The 21,014-nt window shown below is 36.9% G+C and overlaps 1 protein-coding gene across 6 annotated transcripts in view; it reads right to left on the bottom strand.

The window, feature by feature from the left end:
- KIAA0232 (KIAA0232 ortholog) overlaps positions 1–21,014 on the bottom strand; it is a 63,401-nt gene that overhangs the window by 10,921 nt on the left and 31,466 nt on the right. For 4 of the 6 annotated variants that reach the window (XM_058838577.1, XM_058838578.1, XM_058838579.1 and 1 more), the window contains 3 exons: positions 8,195–8,261; positions 6,888–6,969; positions 2,326–5,623 (listed from right to left, as the gene is read on the bottom strand). In XM_058838577.1, the coding sequence (XP_058694560.1) occupies positions 2,326–5,623; positions 6,888–6,969; positions 8,195–8,261 (3,447 nt within the window). Of the gene's footprint in view, positions 1–2,325; positions 5,624–6,887; positions 6,970–8,194; positions 8,262–10,263; positions 10,391–21,014 lie in introns of those variants that run through there. The other 2 variants (XM_058838582.1, XM_058838583.1) reach the window with 2 other exon arrangements.

The following is a 21,014-nucleotide window of genomic DNA, read 5'->3' as shown; positions in this document are numbered from 1 at the left end:
GTCCATGAAAAAAGTTTCTCCTAAACTGTCCAAATTCTAGGTATTTTATATTGATTTTGCTTAATGCTCATGAAAATAAATATCACTCTTAAAAAGAAAAAAAGCTCTCACACATCTTTTACAGACATTAAAGCACAATAAGAAATTTAAATAAATGCTCTTGAGACAAAAAGCCAAATACTTTCAGACTCCAACTACTGGTACTTAGAAAAGCCTGGGGTGTGCACACACCTTGAGACATGGTAGATGGAGGGAGACAACTTAACCCAGGCTGTCTGGGCTTAGGGGGTAATCAGGCTCCCCAAGCCCCCCAGGAAGAGCTTAACTGCAAACTAAACTGGAATCTAGACTGCTAAGAGGGTTGTTGGCCCTTTGTGTACTTCTCAGTGGTTTATCACTTTGAAGCTATGAAAATGCCTACAAAATCATGTGACCTGAGCAAGGAAAGCAGTAAGTTTTCTTCTTGCACTCGGGAACTTAAATAAAATTAAACAACAGAGCTTTCTGAGCACTATTCACTACCAAAAGACCTTTCACAAGCCTCAGAGCTACCATAAACTATGGTACCACTGTACATACCAGCCACTTAATAGTTCTTGAATGGGTAAGTGGTTGAAGTGAAGATGAGAATAAGCAGCCTCACAGAGCACTACACATCCAGAAAGAAGATCTGAAAACGGCTGTAAGGAACTTCAGGCTCTTGCTGTCACAAATAACTGTATAATCACTTGTTCATTCATTATGCCCTACTGCACGATGAAGTTAGATTTCACTTACTCCTGGTAAAAGGCAATTCCAGAATCTGTTCTGACTTACAGTCTAAGTTTATTTATTTTTTTGATGACTCTTTATGCAAGGCCTGGCACCAACACAGAAACTTCCCAGACTCCAGTAAAGATTTTTGAAGCCATTTCTTCCCTGTTAACAGAGCAGCAGGAACTAAGATGTCTAGAAAGGGTCTGGAAAAGTCACAATTTTGTTTCTCTTGTGCAAGCAGCAGATAGCAACTTACTGATGCTGGGAAAAGAAGCAATTAATTTAAAGGAGGATGAGAGAAGAAACAAATAAGGAAGAAGGAAAATAAGAAAGCCTGATTTTGTTCAACAGAAAGGTGAGCTTTAGATTTAGCAAGAGAAAGGTAAGCTTGCCTATGTATGAGTTAGTGTTTCAAACTTATAATTGAGAAATACGTAATTGCACAACACAAGCTGGGTGCAACTCTTCAGCTGAAAATGGAAAAACTTCCTCCAAATGTAAATACTGCAACTGCTGAGTATGTGCAAGAGGAGGCTGAAGAAGAAAAGAAAATGTAAGATGTAAAGAAAAGAAAATGTAAGATGCAACTTATACCTATCCAGACAATATCTCTGGGCTGGCCACACATCTAAATTATTTTATAGTTAAATGTTTCTACTCAAGAACAGAAGGAGCTCACAGCAAGAAAAACTCAGGGTATTTTTGGCTAGAAAGGACTTTTTATCTTCATTATTACTTAATTTATGGCTACAATTACCAGAAAAAAAACTCTGAGCTTAACCCAGTTATGCTGAGGCTTTCTTATGGTATTGTGGTATGGACAGATGTTTTGCATCCACTTTTTTTTTTTTTTTTGCCTCTATGCTGACAAGAGGATGCTTTAATTTCCAGACAATCAAGCCTTTTTACAGGTCTAATTCTTTGCTGAAGTTTACATCCAGTAGTTCAACTCCAAATTCTTCTACTTGGAAGAAACTATATATTGCAAAGACTGGCTTCAGATCTTTTTCTTCAGAATTTTAAAATATGTTTCAATCAAAATCAGTAATATTTCATTACTCAAAATTTATGCACATTTTAACATTTTATATGTAAATCAGATAACCTAAAAAACCTACAGTAAACAGATTTTTAAAGTCACATGAGTGTACACATGCATATATTTCTAAAGGTATGCAAGATGACACCAAAATACCTGAAGATGGTTAATTTTTCACAGAATCACAGAACGACTGAGGTTCAAAAGGAACTCTGGAGGTCGTCACGTCCAACTCCCCCTGCTCAAGCTGGGCCCAGTAGAGCAGGCTGCCCAGGACCTTGTCCAGATGTCTTTTGGAATCTCCAAGGATAGAGACTCTACAGCCTTCCTGGGCAACCAGTGCCAGCACTCGGTCACCCTTACAATAAGCAAGTTTACTCTTATGTTCAGATGGAACCTCCAGTTTCTCTACAAAACTGTATTTTCTAGAGATCTATACAATCACAAACATTTAAACTGAAGTGTCACATGACAAACTGCTGGTTATCAGCTGCCAGCTGCAAATTCTGTAATTTTATATATCCACATACCTCTTCATGCTCTCCTGAAGAAACAGGATTATCCTCGTACGTGGGGAAATGACACCCTGCTTTACAACTGCAAAACCTGCCAGTCTCCTCACGTGGCTCCACTATTCTGCAGTTTACTTTAGAGCTCTCCACCACTCTCCCTTCTAGAGATTCTTTCATACTGCATTCTAAACAGGGATCTTGGTTTCCTACTGGCAACATCCCGGCCGACTCTTCTTGGGAATCCAATGATGTCTGTGCACTCTTCTCCATTCCAGACTTTTTTAATCTGGGAAGGAATTTTCCAGATTCGAGCTCCGATTTTCCGTAATAATGCCCTTCTTTTTCTGCATCTTCTTCCAGAGGTTTGAGATCTGCCTGTGGATCCTCAAATACATCTACTTGAGGAGGGACAGCAATACCACCCTCATCTTTTTCTGACTCAAATTCTGACTCGCTTCCACCACCTGGAGAAAGTTCAGATGCAGAAATTGGGCGAAAGTGAGTCCTCGGAGAAATCCGTATAGCCCTGTACTGCGTTCGATCCACACCACATATCCTGGGGTGTAAAACCTCACTGTCTGAATCAGAGCACAGAATAGACTTAGGTTTAAAACTAGGGCTGAAAGATGCAATTCCTTCTGGCTCAAACGAACACTCTACATGAAGAACTTGTGAAAATGGATTGTTCAGGTCAAAGGAAGAGAATGAGTATTCAAGCCCTGGTTCTTCAACTTGAAAGTTACCACAAGCTCCCAGTAAGTCTTCATGGAAGATAAAAGAAAAACCCTTATTTAATCCATTATCTCCGCTCTTTGATTGCTCGTTCTGTTCAAATGATACAAATGGCCTCCACAATTGCCTGTGGCCAGGGGCAAAGCTATTACCTGGAGTCATAAAAACATCTGTACCAGCTATTGTCACCACATCAGAAGCTGCACATTGCAGCAAGCTCCCCTTTGAGTGACCAGGTGGCACCACTGCCCATTCTCCATCACTGTTAAATGTTTTGAGCTCCCCATATACACCACCAAGTATAAATGAGTTTTCTTTATCCTGGTTAACATCCCAGGGTTTTGATGGTGTAGTATAGTCACCACCATCTACTTTTGATAAATCATTTGAGACAAAGGCTCTCTTCTCTACATTCTCCTTTTGACCTTCCCAAAGGTGATACTCTGATCTTTGCACTGCTTTATTGGGTTCCTGAAGGGTTTCAACTTTTGCTTCTGTATCCAAACAGCAGCAATAGTTATTTACATCAGTTGAAAACAATTCATCTTCTATTCCTTCTATTTCTACCATTGCTGTAGAATTTCTGTCTGTCATATTTGTCCAAATATCTTTAATAACCCCTGAGCTGTAGCCATCTCCATGTGGACTGCTTTCCCTACACCCTTGTGTAGTTTCATAGTCTTTACTTTCTGCTTTTTGTTCTAGCTGAATACCACAGACAGATTCTAGCTTAGATTTCTTTTTGAAAATCAAAGTGGGCATTTCTCCTAAACTTCTAGCTTGTTGCTGGCAGGTTTCTTCTGGCAGAAAATCTAGAATTTCTTCATCTACATAATTCGAAGACACTCTAGGAACTACATAATTAATATCTTCTGCATTAAATTGCGTGGATTCTTCATACGGAATATTTATAGTCTCATTGTCTGAACGTGTTTCTTCCGAGTGTGACCATGGACTACAGGTTCTTGTTGAAAGGTTAGAACAGTGTTCATTTTCATCAAAGGCACTATTTTTGGTCCATATTAGCAATCTAGACTGTGTTTTCCCAAGAATATTAGCAGTGCTACTAGAATCTGCATTTTCATTTCCCAAGTTGAGTGTTTCAAAAGAAAATGGTAAAACAGAGTTACTGCATTGCACTTCAAACACTGAAAAACAAGAGTTTATACCAGACCCTTCATTAATATCTGAAAAGAGCTCTTGATTGCCAGCAAGCATGTGTGAATTAAGCATTGTGCTGTCTAGAATGGGGGAGAATCTGATCGGAGAATCTCCTCCAAAACTTTCCCCATCTGCATCACCAGAACTAGAAGATGAACAGCACTCCCAAAATTGAGCTAAATTACTAAGATCTTGCAAGAACCACCCTTCAGCACCAACAGAGCTGGTCGAATCAGTCCATATTGCACTTTCCCCTTGCAACTCCATTCCATCTAACACTATGCAACATTCTGCCTCAAAATCAGTTTTTTCTTTACTCTTCTGTCGAATCATATTTAAAATCCGACTCTCCCCTTGCATCGTATCTGAGGCACCAGGATCCAACATGGATTGATCAATATCCACTTCATAGAAGTGCGTTAGTTCTGACAGATGAACATCATCTAAATACTTGTCGTCCTCTGGTTGAGAACATATTGAGGTCCCAGCGAGGTCAATATCCTCATTTAGAACTGCAGGCATTTCTACAAAGTGACCATCGATGAAAGTACCTGCTGCGAGGTATGTTTTATGAGTATTATTGTTGCTAATACAAAGACCATGCACTGACTCAGACAACTCTTCTACAGCCTCTGATGTTACTCCACATATATCTTCTCTGTTGCGGTACGTAGTCTCCAGCTTGCTTTTTCTGCTAAGAGGAACAAAGTACTCCGTAATCGGCTCAGTATACCACAAGGGCTCTTCTTTATATTCCTTTTCATTTCTACTGTCTAAATACAAATCTTTTCCATCACTACCACCAGCTTCTTTTCTTCCAATTTCTTTTAATGGCCTTTTACCTCTTTTGCACAGTTGTTTGATGGACCCGCTGCTGCTGCTGCTGCTGCTTCCGCTGTGGACTTTTCTATCAACCTTTTCACCAGATTTCACCGACAGCCTGCTCTGCCCATTACGCCCTTTTTTACTCCGAACCTCTCTTGTTTTGTGTCTTACTTTAATACATTTCATTGATGCCTTGTATTCACCTTGATTACCACTAGAACTCGAGCCAGCCTCACTGGATCCGGATGACCAGGAGCGGGGACGCATCTTTCCTTCAGACTTATGTCGGACTTGCTTTTTGTACAAAACAGGCTTCTCTTCAACAGTGTTGTTACTAAACTTGTTTTCTTTCTCGTTTTTACTCTTCTTCTGCTGGGTTCTTTCCTGTACAGTGGCAGATACTTTATTACTTCTGTCTTTAGTTACTTCACTTTCACTATTACAGTCCTTTGGAGAAGATGTATCCGTGCTAGTTGGTGGAACAGTGGATGAAGATGAGGAGCTAGAGTAAGAGCATACTTTGGATTTATTCCATACAGTCATAATTTCCTGCAGGCAAACTGGCTTTTCAGAAAGAGGAGGAAATGCTTCATAGTACCTGAAAGCAAAACAAAAGGGACATTTGGATAGTAGAGCTTCAAATAAGCATTAAGATTAGAAAGAATTACTAAAAACACAGCATAACACTACCAGTCTGATTGCTAAAAATCTAGTTTCCACTACATATGCACATGCCACCTGTTGCACTATTTGAATGATATCAAAGGGAAAATTAAAAAGGAGCTTTAAAAATGCTTATATTAATCTATGTTTAGAAATATACTGCACACAAGTAAAACAATTTCCTTTTCAGAGACTACCAAACATCACTGTAGAGAGAAATTGTGGATGCTTACAACAGTGGCTCCAGGATTTTTAGATAATGTGGCAATTCACTACGGTCTTAAATGTTTGATTTAGATTATAAATGAGGAAGTCCTGAATTTCAGTTTTTAAAATTCTCATTTATGAAATAAGATCTTATCTGCTAAGTTCTACGTAGTTTGATCATCTTGTTTAAGAAAAAGCTTTTAAAAAACATTGGGTTTTGAGTAGATGCTTTTTAAGACGCTTAATAGCTTTATGCAAGAGGTAAGAGATTAAAATATGGTTTTCTGTAACATTTATAGTAGTATGTGTTTGGTGGTAGACAGATTTATACTGACTCACATATATTTCAATGAGAACTTATTAAAAATATTTAGAAGTCAGTTAAATGAAATGCACATTAGCACAATCAGTTCCCTGAAGATGGATGGATCATCCATTTAGTAACATTTTTACTAGGCTGTTGCGACTATTAAGAGACACAGAAGCAGCTGTAACTCCAAGAGGGGTCAATGACAAAACTGCTGGGTAGATCAGTAAAATTGGACTCAGGTACTTGTTAACTAGCAGATCACTTTGGTTATCAAGAGTTTAAAGGTTATAAGAGACTTTGTTTGCCATTTCAGCAATAGAAGAACACGAGATCTGAATCCAGGAAACAGATTATTCCCTCCTTGCAAATCTACATGTCAATTAATGTTGTTTTAAAAGTTTTTGTCCGGTTGACTTAGTCTCTGAAATAAAGTATGGTTTGAGTCCTGTATATTGTCAAATGAAAGCAGTCTGGGCTTTGACAGAAATCAAATTAGTCCATGGTACCAAGTGCTTATATTAAAATACATAAGATTAACAAAAGGAGGTGGCATGAAAATAAATTTATTTCTTGATATCCAGAAAATTTCAGATACCCCACTAAGTTAACTTCACTGTGTTAAAATATGGGAATAAAAAGAGAAAAGCATCTCAGATAATAATAATAAAAAAAAAATGCATACATTTCTACTTGATCCTTTGCTGTGGGAGATAAATCAGTCTCAGGAGTCAAAGAGCCTTCTAACTTTTTGTGAATCTTCTCTTCTGTTTTGGAAGAAAATTTCAAATGCTTAACAGAAAAATTCAAAAAAGCCAGTGTACTTTATAACAGTATTTAACAAAAAGCACCAGGATGCATAACTGTTAATAGTAGTAAAATTTCTATACAACACTGTAAATAACATTAAGAAATTATGAATTACCACTCAAGAGTCAAGCTTTCACAGCTGACCAGTCCTGGAAATCTGACCAAACATGACTGGCCAGCAGCTCCATGCAACCTCATAACTAGCAATGCCCCACTGGGAGAATTCCTGCTGAATGTTTAATTGTTTCATATCCAAACCCTTATCTCATTCTTGTATTGTTACAGACACAGAAAATATTTCTTGAAAAAAATCAGCTACTTAACTAAATGTTTTTATCATTGGCCACATCTAACTTCTCATGTGTTTTACTAAAAGGAAATATCCTTGCAGTAATTGCTGAGTTTGAGTGGATGTAAACGCATACTTCCTGTGTGAGAGGTGACTGAAGATTTTCCAATTCTTCATATTAAAATCTTTAAAATAAAAATGAGACATACTATTCAATTTCTTTTTTTTCCAAAATAAATGCTCAGCATCACCTTTGGCTCAGGAAGAAATTCACACCACTATGAAATACTAAGAGCTGAGTAATGATTACTGTTTGAAAACAGAAAAAAGGGAATGAAAATAGCTAAAACCACATTTTAAGCAGGTAAATGTTTATCTCTTATTTACAGCTACTTATACTACATAATAAGCAAATTAATTTTACTCTCAGTGTCCAAGGTTGCTGCTGTGTACCTGAATAAACATTTATGTAGGATGAACTTTTACTGGAAACAACACAACTTTGCATTATGCTCCCTGCCCTAAGCTTGAGTCAATACACAAAAGGAATAGAATCAAGCCTGTTTATTTTCATTCCTTTTGGTAGGGAGGGGGATGCTGAATTTGGAATATTTACTAAAAATGCAGACACAGCAGGATATGAATAGTTATAGCTTTTCATAAAGAAATCTCCATTTGTGACTGGCTATTCCTTAGGTAAATAAAGCAAGCCAATACAAAATTGCTTAAATTATTTGAATGAAATTATTCAAATGTATTTTAAAATCACATGGCCTGTACTAAAAGCTACTGAAATAACAGCCTACTCCCTCATACCCACCCCCACCCCAGAATGTTGCAGAGCTGATAAATATAATATATGGCCTCAGAAGTTTAGACATTTTTTTCCTCACCTTGCTTACTTTGAAGGTCTTTCAGTTTGGAGCAAAGCTCCTCCACTAATGTTTCAATCCCAGAGCTCTGCACAACAAAACCACAGGGGAAAAAAAAAGAAAGAAAAAAAAAAAAAAAAGAAAACATAACTTACTAAAAAGAATTTTAATGTCATAAAAATATACCAATAAAATAAACATATCTCAGCAGACATACTGTTCTTTTTGCATTGTAACTACATATGAAAAATCAACAAAAAATTATTACTAGTATAAATCCAATTCTATAAATACATTAGTTAGAGGTCAAAATGATTCCAAGGAACACGAAGATACATTCACACAGAGGTTTCAAGCTACAGGTCACATTGTTGCATCATTGGATATTCCAAGCTTTGCAAACACAGCATGCCACATTTACTGCACGGTATTGCCGCAGATTTAACCAGGAGTCTCAGGATGGAAGTTCAATGACCCACTGATCACTAAGATGCATTTCAAAAAGCTAGGCCTGATCCTTTTGGCTGCACAATTTATATCTGTGGGAAAAGGACTGTTAAAAGGATACAGAAAATCAGGCATGAAGGTGGAAAGGAGAACAGTAGGAAGGAATACCTACATACGTGGCAGAGAGGGAGAGGAAATGCTTCCACGTATCTATATGCAAAACCCATCCCAAAGTCTTGCCAATTTAAAATGACCAGGTATTTTTTTTTTCTTTTTAAACATTGTGTTACTAACAACACAGGACTGCAGAGGGAAAAAACAAACACCTTCTTCATATTCCTATAAGCCCCTATTTTCCTCCTTCCTTCCTCTACATAAATACTGAAAATAAACATACACAAAAAACAGTCCAATATATTACCCACAGAGGAAAACCCCATGTCATTCCAATGGAATAAAATTTGAGTTCCAGTCAGTGAAATACAAAACACCAACTTAGAGCCTGAAATGACCATTCCTGTTGGAAGGAAAACTAGGTGAGGTGAGTACTGTGTGGATGTTTGTACTGTCATTATTTGATGCTCGGGAATTATGCTCAGGGATTGTACTTCACACTTTCCATAGCAGCAAACAGAGCTGGAATCACAGCTAAACACAGCAATGTGGAATCACTGGGGAGGATACAAGAGGTCCCCTGCATGTCACCCTACAGCTGGGAGTGGTAATGAGGGAGGACCATGCATCTTATTGTATGCATCCTGTGCAGTTTCCTCAATATCAACTCCATCATTGTTGGAAGTCTAGTTCCAATTATACTTGGAGACACTTACACAAAACCCCAAGAAACTTATCTTCTGAATTTAACATGGTCTTATTGTGCATATAGTTATGGGACGTGTTTTCTCTCCAAAGGTAACACCGACCAAGTATCAAGTTACAGAAATACACAAAAAAGAGTTAGACTTGCTGTGTCACCCTGGTGGTATAAAGATTTCATTTTTCCAAGATCTAAGAGTTTCTCATCTCTCCTGATTGCTGTCCAGAAATTGCTGAGAAATGTGAATATACGTTGGTAAAGGACAAGAAAGTATTATGAAAAAGAGAATATTAATTTATACAGTCAGACTAGTTTAATTCACTGTCAGAAAAACACCCTTGAAAAATCATACAGTGAAACAATGATTTATATGCTAACTCCAAACTTTAATTATTTGCAGCCAAGTGAGAAAGAAAGCAATGTTCTATTCCTAACAGTATTGCTGCACTGAAGTGCTAAATATAAACCTTTATGCCACATACTTAACTGATGATGACTTAGCAATATCAAACTTCAGAAGGCGTCTTCTGTATCAGTAAATTTACCAGTATAAATTAAATCACTTAGCAAGAACCAAGCAGGATGGTAATACGGACAAAGCTAGTTGTAATAATTTGTCACTTTATGCCTATATCACTTTTGACTCCCCCTTCCTCCCTCAAAAAGGTCAACAGAGGAGGAGCTGCCCTTGGTTTTCCTTAGCTCCCCCAACTGTCTAATCGAACAGACACCTGTAGCAAACACTCCAAGGAATACAGATTCACTGCCTTAACTTAATATAACACCATGCTAAAAAAACACTCTAAACCACCAACAAAATGCTTACCATTACACCAAAGAAGTGAAAACTTTTGGAATCAAACGTTCATTTCCTCCTGTACCATGAAACTAATACTTGAGTCAGCTGACGCGCCGCCCGCTGTCCTGCACAGCGCTGAAGGAGACAGCGCTGGCTTTAAAAAAAGGGGGGTGGGACCCACAGTGCAGAACGCCAGGACTCTGGAGACCCCCTGCTCAACTTCTTCCTCCAGCACATGAAAACGTGCTGCCGACTTAATGTAATGAATGCCATGGCAGTTATTTCATATATGACACTGGTGGTCCTTGGAATATGAGATTTAGTTCGTGTTTTTTATTGTTTACCTTAAGGTGTTGTAGCTGTAACAACCCAGAGCCTGAAAGTAACACGTTCCAGGCACTGGCTTGGTTCAATAGGACACTGTTAGCTAACAAAACTAGGTGATCTGGTTGAAGTACTTTGCTTATGTTCAAATTTAAAGACTGTCCCCATACAGTAGAAATACTGGAGCACCTTAGAAACATTTTGAAATATGGAAGTTTTAGTGCCCAATTATGACTGCTTATGTAATTCCATCATGAAAGGCTTAAATCTCAAAATTGTCTGGCCCAGATTTCTACCAACCTATTTTACTCATTCAAATTACAAAGGACAATGCATAATTTTTAATTCATATTTTTTTATTTTGCATAACAATATTTCCTGCACACCACACACATTTTATTCTGTTTTACTGTTTTTAATATATATCTCTTTCTTTCCCCTACTTTAACATATACCCAGTTTCACCAAAAGTTCTTTTTGGCTTTTTATCAGCTGGCTGCAGCAAGGGAAGGATTACATAAAGGATAGGTGTTATGTTACTGGCATAGGAGTGACGGTGCTAACAGATAAATTGAGCTTCTGAATTCACCCAGCATGAACAAGAACAGTCAATCTGACTGCTGGAGTTACTGGACTCCAATAACCACTGTCTTCCTTACTGACCACCATGATCCTATTTGGAGCCTAATTAATGCAGTTCTGCATAATGAAGAATAAGACTAATTTAAAAAAAAACCAACAAAAGAACTCCAAAACAAAACAAAAGCTCACACACATTTTTATAAGTATTTGTAAATATGTTTGGTAGTTTTCACTTCTTTTTGCGATTGGATATTTTTTTCCTAAACACACAAATACATATATATATATATATATAATGTCAAATATTAAATCAAAGACCTTTTGAACACACTCTACTTTGGAAGTAGAGCAGCTAGAGATGACAAGTGGTAGCTCATTAGCTCAAAGCAGTCCAATTGCTTTCGTATGCACATTCACACCTCTGTATAGCTGCAGAAAATGTTCCAAGAAGATATTACATCTGTAAGTGTAGTTACTTCTGAAATGTTTTTCATAAATTTAAAGTATTCAATTAAATTGTGAACCATGGAGAAACCCTGTATTATGTACACCAAACTGAAATTCACTGAAAACTGTTGCCTATGTGAACAGTGGGCACTGGCTTCTATGTTTTCAGTTTTGAGTAAGAAGCTGTGAAACATTAGCTCCTCTCAGATGCTTGACAAATCACTTTAATTCTTAACTGATATTCACCTCTGCTAGCAGGTTACTTCTGAATGTTGCAGACAAGCACAGTACAGTCAACAACCAGAAAATTTAAGAAGTTTTTCCTAAACTTCATCACAAACAGCACCACTAGTATTTCACATAGCTATACTATGGAACTGAGAAGGGGATTGTTCAACAAAGTTTTTAATTTTCACTGAGCTTTCACCTCTTCCCATCACCCAGTAATGATATCTGGTTATGAGTCTCATATTTCTAACAAAAAAATGCCATGCAAACATATACTTCGTCCTGCAGGTCTCTACATATGCAATAGCCAAGCCTACTGGATAAATCAAAGGAAAACAGAATTCTCACAGCCAGTACTTAGAAGGAGATTTTCCACATCTGACAGACCATGAATATATACACAGAAACTGAAAAATTCCATCACAGATTGTACAACTCAAAGGGAAGTTGTTTTAGGGAGATGTTGATTGCCTTTAGGTTTTTGGCAGGTTCAGGTTTTTTTTGCTTCTAGTCTAACATAAGTTGAAAGCTTCCTCCAGAAGCTTTGAACTGTGCAGTGTAAATATTTACTATATATGGTTTGGTACTTCAGGCTTGTAAGGTATGGTGAAAGGTCCTTGCCCCTCTTCAATCTCTTTGAAAAGCAAAAGCTTTACATTTCCTTTTACTTGAACAATTAAAATAATCACTCATTTGCTACTAGGATTTTGAGAGCTTTCTAGCTTACACTTTCAAAACAAATCTTCATTTCCCTTTCCGAAATATACAGAATTTGTTTAGGTTGGAAAGTACCTCTGGAGATCATCTAGTGCAAACCCCTGCTGAAACAGGATAAACTGAAGAACATTGAATTGACACTCCTTTCACAAAATACAAGTTCAAACAATCTAGAAATTAAAGTAAATCAATATATCATAGTTTAAAATCATTAATTTCACAGGCTGTATTCTGACTGTAGCAGGACTGTTTTCTCAGCATGTCTCCTGTCACCAAGTGCAGGATTAGATAGCTTTTCTATATGAATCAGCTGTTAAGCCACGTGAACTGAGTAAGGCACAAAATATGATTCACTGCAACCACACATCTATTTCTATATTTTGTAGGATGATGAGAGAAAGTTAGAAGCCTAGGTTTTAATTTTTTAACATTCTGACACAGTATAATTCATCTGATTACAAGTACTCTCAAAAGAGGTGCTCAAGACAGACTGAAAAAAAGGATTTAAAAAAAAATCTTGGCCCAAGATCAGCACTATGAGAATGAATGAATAAATAAATCAGTCCATTAAAACAGCAGCTTCCCTAGAGTGTTCAACCCAGGTGGAGTTTACTGAAATAAAATAAGGTTCCAGCTTGCATTATGGAATTTTCCTCCATGATAATAAGGTGAATGAAACTAAGAAACATTTAAGAGTATCTACTTGTACAATCTTCTTGATCCTTTAGAAGTAAGAACGCGATTTAATCTTTATCTGTTCACTTGAATACATAATAATTTACAAGAAAGATATTGGACCAGTCAGAAAAACTGTTTCTATTTAATAACTTCTTTTTTGGGGCTCATGAATACTTGATCCAAAGTAATCTTCAATCAATGTGTGACCTCAGAATATCAATTTCCAAGCAAACTGACTTAATATCACAAAAATCCAAACCATTTTAAGAAATATGAGAGCAATAGCTCTCCAACAAGGACATAAAAATACTTCTTTGCAACTCTCTTAATTCTGTCTTTGCTATTAAAACATTAGGAAAGGTAAATTATATATCTAGCACATAACTAGGATCAGGCTCAGATTTCAGAGCTATGATTCACCACCTCACGCAACACCTTCTAAGAGAGAGAGACATAATAAATAGCACATGTTATTTACTAATTCTAGATAAAAGAGATCATCTGCCAGCTCAAATTAACTTCAAATGAACATGCTATCCCTAAATGTAGGTTACTAGAGCAGCTAATCTGACTTCTGTTATTTAAAACTTAATTCTTTTTGATCCCTCCCATAGCAGGCTACACTGAAATAGAAGTTATCCCCCCAAGAAAGGATAATTCCTCACCAGAAACTATTCTCCCTGATTACTATTCATCACTTATAAACAAACATGCTGACTTCAAAGTCACAACAGACTTGCTATCCTTGTAAGCAGTGCTGCTGTGAGATTTCACTTAAGCACAGTACTTCAGCTTGCCCGTGCTAAAATGTTCTTATCTGTATTATCAATGAAATGGGAGAAACTTTTAAAGTGTGTTCCCACCAATTATGCAAAAGCTCTTTTCTGCATCAAGTGAAATGCAGAAAGGACACTTGAATTTTCCTCAGCAGGTGATCTGCCAGATTCATTTAAGTTTGCTTGTGTGTATGATAAGAATTCATAATGGACCCCCAACTCAAACTTGTGGTGAAAATGATTGTTCTGCATGAAGAAAAATTATAATCTAATAACTCTTCTCTGTGATGGAACACAAGGCATTATTCAGGAGAGCTCTGTAACCAATTCCTCTAGCATTTTCCCGGCCACTCCTTTGTGCCTGAAAGACGGTGCTGCCCCTCCCTCCAAGAAATGCATAAGCCAACTTCGCTTCTGTTGCAGGCTTATCAGAGAAGCTGCTGTGAGGACAGAGCTGCCTTGCCCCAGTTTGCTCCCATTTTCATTGGAAACACATACAAGGTGAAAACTTTCAACCACACTGAACACCTACTTTCAGCCTCCAAGACATCTATGCTATCATCTACACTATCAGAAATACTTAATGCTATGAAGCAACTTCTGTGTAGACTAAGCTCCCAAAAGGAATTTCTCCAGTTCAACAGATATCTCTTCTATGTTGAGAAAATGCATATTAAAACTGGAATAATTAAAACTTTTGTCAGCTTCAATTAATGTTGCTATTACAGACAGCAAAGCAGCTTCAGTTACATGACAAATCAGATATGTGGTACCATGAGTATCTGTTTAATGACAGTCATAAAGAAAAATAAATCAATTTATTATAATTAATTTATTCTGTGATGGTTACCTGGGCAAGACAAATTACTTTCATTTCCTATATGGCATCTAAAGTTATTTTTAAAATTCTTTCCTAAACTGTGTGTTCTGGAAACCACTAGCATTATCCCTTTCAATAAGGGCAACTGGACACAACCCAAAAGAAAGATAATATTCATTGATTTTGCGAAATGTTTTGGCATTTTCCAGTAAAATACTTTGAACAATCATCCTCAGACACACAGAAATACTAATTACTGAGCAAGTCAGGATATATGCTTCAAAAACCATTAAGACTCTTTTGGAATTTTAACTTCAATTTTTTTTCTAATAAATTCAAATTTTCAACATGCACTTCACCTTTCTGATTTGTTAAGATGGCTTTTACACAACTCGATTCATTCTTGTGCTGTCCCATTATCTTTACATTAATGCTCTCATTCATGTCACTTCTAGTTAAACAAAAATGTGTGATTTAAATCTCTCAAGAAACCACATGATATTTTCAACCTGATTCCCTGGTATCCCAGTGTAGTGGTCTGTATGTATTACCAAATTAGTATTGGCTTGCATTAGAGAAGCAGGGAACAGTGATTAAAATTAATTTTAAATAATTTATTTAAGGTGTCATTCTACTTAAGAGGAAAAGACCACACCATTCCCTTGCTACAAACTCCAGAAATCATTTTTCCTCAGCTCTCACCTATCACTCCTGCAAAGTACAAGGCAGATTATGCAACACTGCCTTGGTCTAAATAGCACACAGATACCATAATCTCTGGAGGCAGCAATAGCTGCTCTGAGTAACCCATCAATAAAAACATGCTCAGATGTACAATCATAACCAATTGATTCATTTGGCCTGATTAGCAGATTATTTCTTCAAAGAAGATTTATGTGCAGAACTGTAGTAACTGCATGGATGCCCCACCCTGCAAATGTTGAAGGCCAGGTTGGATGGGGCTCCAAGCAAACTGATCTAGTGGAAGGTGCCCCTGCCCATGGTCGGAGGTTGGAATGAGATGATCTTTAAGGTTCCTTCCAACCCAAACCATTCTAGGATTCTATGATTCTATGAAAGTTTGACAGTTCTGCACTTCGAGTAAGAAAGATGACAAACACTAAGAAAATTTCAACAAAATCTTATTTTAGACACATCTCAAGTTTGTGCTGAAAGGAAGGCACATTCGAGAATAAAATTATCATTTTAAATTTTTAACCAAACTGCTCACTAGAGCCACACTTGTTCCTCTATGTGGTCCCATATGATAACACAAGTATCAGAAGAGTTAGATTCCCCCCTCATGATTCAAAGTAAGCAAAGCAAATGCTCTATGCTGTCAGCATGCCCACACCTGACTACATTTAAAAGAAATTACTGTTACGAAGTTTCACCAATTATGTTTCCATGTTACCCCCAAGCAGTAATTTCTTAGAACAGTGGGATGGAAAGCACTGTGTGTTCTTGTCAAATATATTAGAGGAGTTCTCTTTCAAAATTCATCACGGAATCTATCAACCAAGACTAGCTCCTGCTTTAACATGTTGCACACAGATCTCATGGCAGTTAGCAGATTTTGAGAGCTTGGTCAGTTCAGAATGGACCACATTGCCTGAACCCCATTATGACAGGCCTTGAGAGATCAGCACTGGACACTAGGAATATCTCAGGATGTCCTGTGGAACAGCTTAGGTAAAGTGGCCCCCTACACTGGGAGAAAGAAAGAGTCTTGGAACATTGGTTTCATCAGTGCAGAAAGTAAGATCCACAGGAAACTCTCTCCTTTTCTCATTCTTAAAAAGTCCTCACACATTTCAGCAGAAGGACACAGCGAGTGCTTTAACTGAAACTCTGGCACCATCTTGGGGTGCAGCTTCATCTGTCACACTGCAAGGGTGAATGAACTGCCCTCCACAGAAACCGCAACAGTACAGCTGGACACCTGCTCGCTCTATTGAACAATGCAAATTGTACCAGAAAAGTAGTCAGGTACAAGCTAATTAAGCTTGGATTTGTGACCAATGGACAAGCACATAAGTAATTTCAATATTATTAGTAGGAAATGTATCTATTGAAAAGTCTTACATGTATCAGTCTCTGTAAGTAACCTCTAATTCCAACCTTGCTTACAGTATCCACCTTGTAAAAAGAAATAAGTGAATTTCTAAACTCTTATTTATTTAATAAATTTCTGAGTCTCAAAAATACTGGTTTTCTTTTTACAGTAACGAGACAAGTAATGACAAGTTTCATTTTTCAAATACAAAATAATGTACTTTCAGAATTAGGAGGCTAAAAAAAAGAAAAAAAAGAATCACCCCTTGCATGTGAACAAACTGTGTTTCAGATAGTAACTACAAATAACAACAAAACAAAACATCCAGTTATTTAATGCTGACAGATCAGCTGTTTTAACTCAAAATTTGAGGCAGTAATTTAAAGAAAATATATCTTACTGTCATCAAAGGACTTTATGTAAGTATTTCCCAGTCCTAAACATTAGGGTTTCTTACCCTATGTCACAACAGAACGGATATCCCTACTTGACCAGTTAATTGCAAACCAACATTTTAAAATTTCTTCCATACTTCACCAGAATAAAAATTAAGACAAAATCTCTACTCAATGTCAATATTAACAAGCTTTTTAAAATTTGAGCAATTCTTCAGGATGCCTTTAAACTGCTATTTGAGTGTTTCAGAAAAAATAAACTTTAGAACCACAGTAAGAATAGTAATTGATTGCTACATTAAAGTACTTGTCTTAAAAGTCTTTTTCACCATCATTCTGTCTCCATTTTCTGGCAAGCTGCAATGTACTTACATTTCCTCTGCTCCTGACTGCATCAAGAGTATCTGCAACTAAAGACTCATTCATACAAATATAGACAATTTGAGACACCAAAATGCTTGTCACACAAAAAATGTCCTCAGAATGTTCATACATTAACAATTTGCGTTCTTACATGTACTAGATGGTGTCTGTCAAATCAGGCCTCCCCTCACAAACACATCTAGTCCACAACAGACTGCCATGGCAAAGACACTGTGAGGCACAACAGCTTCCCTGACTCGTCATTCTTCACAATGTAGGAAACATTTTAGAAATCAACATTGAACTTAGGCTTCTTCAAGTCAGATGTTTGTTTTCAGTACTGTGAAATTAAAACTAGAACTTTAGATTTCTGTCTCAGATTAGCGTTTTACAGCATTACTCTTTTTAATACGAGAGGAAGGACTGAATTCAAGTAAAACTAAGCTACTAAATGAAGTACATCCTAAGAATGAATGCTGTGGAAATGAAAATCCACAAGAGGTGATTTTGAAATACTTGTCCCAACCACTAAATGAAAGTCTGACAAAAAAGTACTTACTGCTATCAAGCCAATTTTCATATAATCTATTTTATGACTTCCTCTCTCCATCAAGCACTTTTTTGAAGTGATCACTCAATTTTAAGGCTTTTGGTTACTGGTAGGGGGAGGAGGCATTCTGTCTGCCATTTCTTAACATGTTATTGGCTTAAAAAATTAAATGCAAAAATCAAAATTACATTAACTGTATCTCTGTAATTTCCTATGACAGACAGAAAAGCTACTACTCACCCTCATTACTTTTCCATCCTCTGCACACTTTTCTCTCTAAAACGATCAGGCTGCAAAATCCTAAAGTCGTCACTGAACTGCCATCCTGTTCTGGCTCTTCTCTGTGTGTTTGAGTGTGCCTATACACGTGTGTCTATATACTCTCTCTACAGACACACACAAGGTAAGCACTGTAATCACTTCTCTTAAATACAATTTTATTTAAATATATTCAAGCTGAAATCCACTAAGACTTTTTTCCAGTTACTCCAAATAAAGGGGCTCAAAATTGCTTGTTTTGCTCTAATACTAAGGTTGAAAGAAGAGCTTAGGCTGGAAGAGCAAGTGTTCCATACCCATGGAGCAGATTGGCATTTCTGCATCCACCTGCTTTGAAAAAGAGATCACAGAAGGTAAGCAAAACTATAAATAAGCTCTGTAACTGCCCATGTGGACTATTTGTCAGGCCACTTGCAAAAAGAGAACATCCTAATGAATACATTTACCTCATGTGACAACAGAAAAAAAATCACAGGTAAACATTTTTCAGATGATTCAAAAAACTATTTTAAAAATTCAAGTGGGACTGGAAAAAAAGTATTTATTTGTATCTCAACAATTTTTATAAATACTCCTTACACACAACTGATCTACAATTTCAACTAGAGAGTATTTTTATCTTTTTGTAGAGACAAAACCATGAACACTGTATGGAGCAGCTTGAATACCTCAGCAGAAATAGTATTTTAACATCTTTCACAGTCCAAAATCTATTCACTATTCCCATCAGACCAGCACACAAACCTACATACAAAAACCTAACAACATGAGAAATGTGTTTGAAAACTCAGAAATAAAAGATACCTTACAAGTTACATTAAAGTATTGCTAGCATTTAAGCAGGATCACCCTTCTCTTTAATTCCAGAGGAAAAAATAAAGTGTGTATTTCTTTCATGCAATGCATGTGTTAAACTACCTACAGAGCAGCTTTAAGTAAAAACTTTTTTAAAACGGTTTAAAGGTTCAATCTGTGTTTGAATATACATTATAAAAATTATGACCTGCAATTTCATTAATGACAATAAATGTGCAAGCTTAATTGTCTAAGCAGGCAACAGAAGTCAAAATAGCTCTGAAATAACTCGTCTACAGGTTGCAGATTATAGGTTAATGTTGAACACTAAAAATTTGATAAGGTGACAGGGGTCAAAAGTGAAGTTATTTTTCAACCTTTCAGATCCCGTGTATTTTTATTCTTTCAAAACTGTAGTTGAATAGTTTCTTTCCTTCTCTGTTATAGGTTATTATTAAATTCACCTCCTCCCCTTTGCTCTGCAACTAAATTTCTCTATATAACATGAATTTAGTTCTAAGTGATGATTCTTGATTTTTAGCTATGTGGAGACACATCAAGAGTGTGATTTCTGAAGTTAAGAATCAATCATCAGTATTCCTGTAGTCTGTGTATGAGTCCTACATTTTATTGTTCATAAAATGAGTAAACAAAGACAAACATCCTCAAGAAAGACATTATTTCTTGCAATTATTTCTCCATATTTGTTTCATATTCAAATTAACTTCTATGGTAGTTAGAATGCTGACCTCAATATTCTATAACTATGAGAGCAGAGCAAATTACCAACAAAATTGTACTTTGCATCACTTTGTTAGGATAATAAGTAATGGGAAAATGGGAGTTCAGAAATCTCCCAGTTAGTCAGTTAGCAATTTAGTAACTGAACAAGTACTCAAGTAGCTTCACAGTGAGCCAGAATATGATGTTAATGCTGCTGAAGGTGGTGGGAATAAGCACCAAATCTTCCCCACTTCCCTGATTACTCTTCCACAGCCTTACTGGCAAGAGTGTCTGTGCCACAAATCTGACCAGGAAACCTGTCTGGGTTAACATTTCCTCTGCCCCAACCAGGTTAATCTCAGGAAACTGATTCACTTTCCCAAACCAGTTCTCCACATAACCACCCAAATGCTTGTGCAAGCATCAGCTATGAGTAGGAAGGTGTGCAGAGCAATAATGCAACCAGGCTGCATAGGTGGGGTAGTTTCTTCTTACAGCAGTGACAGATCAGAGTATTTATTATTCTGGAAACTAAAAAACAGTTTCTCATTTTTGCTGTCTGAAAAATCTCTCTGGAGAGCTTCCTTTGACTTGTGCTACAGATCATTCTTTCTTTCTAAATAGTGCCTTCAACTGCTTCTCCCTTTGTCCATTTTTCTGCTCAAATACACAATATCTGCTGCCTTGCTGTCTTCCTTCAACCTGCAGCCTTCACCTCTCCTCAGCTGCTCTAGTCAGTGCATTTCACTTCCACTCAATCATAAAATCTGGAAAGTGAACATTTGCTACTATACGTGGCTTTTTATCTAGGAATTCTGGATTACACATGTTGCATTCACAGAGCAAGATGGCTTTTTGCCCACATATTCCAGTCCTTTCTATTCACACACAACACAAAGTCAAGTCAACTTAGAATTTTTAGAATTACCTTTATGCAAAGCTTTGTGGTAATTTCAACTCAAATGGGTGCATTGCAACTGACCTGACAATAAGACTCGAGGGTTTACAGAAAGGAAAGCATGACACTACATAGTACAGAATCTCT

Source organism: Poecile atricapillus, chromosome 4 (genome assembly GCF_030490865.1).
Source record: "Poecile atricapillus isolate bPoeAtr1 chromosome 4, bPoeAtr1.hap1, whole genome shotgun sequence".
NCBI classification, from domain to species: domain Eukaryota; kingdom Metazoa; phylum Chordata; class Aves; order Passeriformes; family Paridae; genus Poecile; species Poecile atricapillus.
This window is presented reverse-complemented; position numbering and strand designations above follow the sequence as displayed.